Source organism: Mus pahari, chromosome 6 (assembly GCF_900095145.1).
Source record: "Mus pahari chromosome 6, PAHARI_EIJ_v1.1, whole genome shotgun sequence".
Classification (NCBI taxonomy): domain Eukaryota; kingdom Metazoa; phylum Chordata; class Mammalia; order Rodentia; family Muridae; genus Mus; species Mus pahari.
Window position 1 is genome coordinate 66,390,956 of NC_034595.1, and position 4,547 is coordinate 66,395,502.

Sequence of the window (4,547 nt, forward strand, 5' to 3'; positions counted from 1 at the left end):
TCCATTGTGACCAATTACTCTAAATTCAATCTTAGATTGGTCTAGCTTCCCCCACACACCTGGGGCTATGGTCTAAACTGAGACTTGCTAAATTGCAACCAATTGAAGTACTAGCTGACTTGTTATCCTGTTCCCATTCAACTGTTTGGCTTTTCTCTCAGGCAGGTCAGCTACACCCAGACTGGACAGAGTGCCCCAAGTGCCATTCAGATTCACCTCACTACAGGAGCCGTGACAACTCTTCAGCATCTAAACATTATTTCGTGGTTTGGTCTTAAACAGTACTGGCGTTAGGGCAAAATGTTAAAGCTATCATGTAAANGTTACATTCATATTCTAGTATCTACCTAGGCCTGGAGAGGTGACATTNCATTTTTCACGAGATCTGTTAGAACAAAACCCCCCAAATCAGGTTTTNCTAATTGAGGATTTACTAAAGGATCCCTGGTAGTAAAATTAAATTCTGACTGGCCTTACACCAGATTTCTTCCTCAAGCTACTCCTGGGCAGGTCAGAAAACTCCAATACATGAGGGGAGAGATGACATAGGATATGAATGTGCTCTGTGCTCTTCCACCCTGACTCTGGACTTGATTTCATGAATGGTTCTGGTCAATTAATGTGAGTGCAGCAAATGTGGCTGAGAGGTTTACAAACTGCTTGCAAGGTCAGATTTGCTCACTTGCTATCCTGGAACCTTGACTCCAGGTAAGCAGGGTCGTGCTAGCCAGCTATTCAGCTGAAAGGTAAACAGAGTAGGCAGAAGAGTCCAAGGCATTTAGAATAACAGCCAACTTTTATCCAACCTGCTGTGAACTGTGGCCCATTAGTCAGCTTAGCCAAAGTCAACCTAGAAAACTCCTGACCTCACTCAGCTCAGATTGCCAACCCCAACAATCCTGAGCTTAAGAAATGACTATTGGAGAGGCTACCTGCTATGGCCAGGCAGGAATGCAGGTGGCAATAGGGATACCAACTGACCCACAAAATTCTTGTCCCAAAACTTATCCTGTCTACAAGAAAGGCAGGGATTGGGGATAGAGCAGAGTCTGAGGGAATGACCAACCAATAACCAGCCCAACTAGAGACCCATCCCATGGGCAAGCACCAATCCCTAACACTATTAATGATACTCTGTTATGATTGCAGTTTAGCATGGCTGTTCTCTGAGAGGCTCCACCCACCAACTGACTCACACAGATGCAGACACCCAAGCCAAACAATGGATAGAGTTTGGAGATTCTTATGGAACAATAGGAGGAAGTATTACAGCCCCCAGGGGGATAGGATCTCAACAGGAAGACCAACAGAATCAATTAACTTGGACCCTTGGGGCTCTCAGAGTCTGGACCACCAACCAAAGAACATATCCGGGCTGGACCTAGGCCCTTGCATAGATGTATCAGATATGCAGCTTGGTCTTCATATGGGTCCTGGAGTGGGGCCATCCCAAAAGCTGTTGCCTGCATGTAGGATATGTTCTTCTAGCTGGGCTGCCTTGTTTATCCCCAGTGGGAGAGGAAAGTATCCTCACGGAGACTTGAAATGCCAGAGTGGGGTGGGGGAAATACCCAGAGGGGCCCCATCCACTCAGAGAAGGGGAGAGGGGATAGGGGAAGAATTGTGGGAGAGGATGACCAGAAGGGGGGCAGTGAGTTGGATTTAAAATGGATAAGTAAAAAGTAGATAAAATACATTAATAATAATAATAATAATAATAATAATAAGAAGAAGAAGAAGAAGAAGAAGAAGAAGAAATGGCCCTTGTTGCTGGATAACAGTGGTACACGCCTTTAACCCCAGCACTTGGGAGGCAGAGGCAGGTGGATCTCTGATTGGAGGCCAGCCTGGTTTATAAATTTGAGCCCTGGGGCATCCAGGACTACACAGAGAAATCTTGTTTTTTTTGTGTGTGGTGTGGAAACAGGGAGAAATGGCTATTGTCAAAGTATGGTGTGTTTATGTAATATAAGGTAATTGGTGGAAGAACAGATAGAGAATAAGTCAGAACTCATGGAAACTAAAATTGTGACAGATTAAAAATATATTTTTCAGATGACTCAGTAGCTAAAGGATTTGCTATTAATGCAGAGATGACCTGAATTTGGTTCCCAGAACCCACACGGCAGTTCACCACCATCCATAACGAGCTCTAGAAGATCTGATGTCTTCTTTCAATCTCTGAGGGTACCAGGCACATACATGGTATATATACACACGTTCAGGCAAGACACTCATATACATAAAATGAAATAAATAAATCTAAAAAATTCAATGATTCATCTTCTGGGTATATGCTCAAAATAAATAATTACTATTTCATTAAGCCATCTGACTTCTATATTCACCACAGCATATATTTCTAATTTATAATGGCTGACTTAGGAGTCAGCCTAAGTATATACTGCTGGATGAATGAAGGAAGAAAATGCGGTCACTAAGCATGGTGGCTCATGACTGTGACCACTTGGGAGGCAGAGGTAGAAGGATCACTGCAAGTTTGAAGACAGCCTGGGCTACTTAGTGAGTTCTAGGACAGCCTGGGCTATAGTGATTGACTGTCCACATCAAACTTAAAATCCAAACTCCCAATCAATCAAAACATATTAACAAGTAAAAGAGAGAGAAAAAATAGAGAAGGAAAGAGAGAGAGAGAAAGGAAGGAAGGAAGGAAGGAAGGAAGGAAGGAAGGAAGGAAGGAAGGAAGGAAGGGAGGGAGGGAGAAAGAAAAGACAAGAAAGTGTAGTTTATATGCATCTGAGTGTACCCAAAGGGACCCCGAGTCACCACATGGCACATGGAAATGATACACGGCAGAGATATAATAGTCTAGGAAGCCAAGGTGCAGACTTTCTAGCCCACCCATTCCTGGAGAGTTTTCACAGGCTCTTCACAGCTAGTGGTTCTTTCTTCCCCCAGGGTTCCTAGGAGGCACACCATCCCTCCCAAGCCAGGATTTTCATTTTCTCTTAGTGCTCAAGTCTGTACCTTACTTGGGCCCATCAGAGAAAAGACTCACTTTCCTTTTGTAGACCTAGGACTTAGCACACACAGCTGCTACTCCCAATGTGTTGACAGAATTTATCAGCCTGGGTAGGAAGTGGATTTGAAAACAGGAGACATGGAACAAGTGATACTGCAAGTGACGGGGGCAATCAATATCAGCAGAGCGATGGGGTGCGGCCCCTCCCGCCTTTACAGGAGACTTTAAAAAGACAATTTTTTCCTGGCCTCATTGAACCAAAGGAGTCAACTATTGCGATCGCTTTTGAACATTTTCTACAACTAATAAGTATGAGTTAGAGCAACACACTGAGTTTTAAACAATACACGCAAAAGACATACCAAGGCGACTGGAGACTGAGCTGACACCTAGTGTTTTTTTGTTTTTTTTTTTTTTAACAGTATTCAGGTTTTCCAAATAACCTCCCTCTCTAGTAACCCTTACCTGGGGGAATGCGAGAGTCCCTAGTATTGCAGAGGAGCTGAGAGCCACCCTCCCCTCCCCCACCTCCAGGCTGGAAGTCCTAGAATAGCTCAGAGTGGCCTGGGAGGGATGAAAGCAGCGGTTAGGCTACGGGCTTCCTCTGCAGCATCCTGCGGCGCCCCTCCCTCCATCTACCTTCTGGTGTCCCAGGAGCCAGTGGGCGGGAGGTCCCGGGAAGGGGCGCAGGTCGCGCAGCAGCCGCTGTCTCCGCAGGTAAAGCTTCATGGCCTGCATCAGCACTAGCGCCAGGCAGAACACCAAAGCCAGGTGCAAGGGCCGCGCCCAACGAGTCTCCAGCCAGGAGGCCTCCATCACTCTGAGCTCGCTTCTCGGCGGGCAGTGGGTGGGTGGAGAATGTGGTAATGGTGGTGGGAAACTCTTAGCTTTCTCCAGCCGGGAGCTGGCGTGAATCACCCAGCCCTCTCCTCAGTGAGCCCTGGTGTAACCGAGGTGGGGGAGGGGCAGCTCCTGCCTGGGAAGAAGATGCTGGTCCTTCGGGATTTCCAATCCGCGCTATCCATTCACTGATGCACGCTTGGATTCGGGCAGACAGACTTCTTGTACCTTCCCGGAGTGTCTTATTTTGAGTCTGATAGTTTCCAATCGCGGAAGATCTGAATTTAGACTTTGAAATAATGCTCAGGCTGATGTAATTGTTTCTCTTTCTTGTCACGAACAAAAATAAACTGCTATGCGAAATGACCTGCTTTCCCACTCTGGAAATCTATGAGCAGCCACAGGAGCTAGGTGGGAGCCGAGGAGGGCATGGCCATTGTACATGTGCAGTGTGGCCTGCCAAACTGTGCTTGTGAATGTTTTGCCCTTGTTGCCACATTTCTTTTTTTTAAAAAAAATTGGATATTTTATTTACACTTTTTTTTCTTTTCTTTTTTTGCTTTTTGAGACAGGGTTCCTCTGTATAGCCCTGGCTGTCCTGGAACTCACTTTGTAGACCAGGCTGGCCTTGAACTCAGAAATCTGAGTGCCTCTGCCTCCTGAGTGCTGGGATTAAAGGCGTGCGCCACCACACCCAGCTATTTATTTACATTTTAAATGTTAT

The 4,547-nt window shown here is 45.9% G+C and overlaps 1 protein-coding gene across 1 annotated transcript in view; it reads right to left on the bottom strand.

Moving 5' to 3' along the window:
* LOC110322973 (cytochrome P450 4X1) overlaps window positions 1–4,302 on the bottom strand; it is a 29,108-nt gene extending 24,806 nt beyond the window's left edge. The window contains exon 1 of the mRNA XM_021199964.2: window positions 3,623–4,302. Within this exon, the coding sequence (XP_021055623.1) occupies window positions 3,623–3,799 (177 nt within the window). The 5' untranslated portion in view covers window positions 3,800–4,302. The remainder of the gene's footprint in view (window positions 1–3,622) is intronic.
* Window positions 4,303–4,547: the final 245 nt, after the last annotated feature.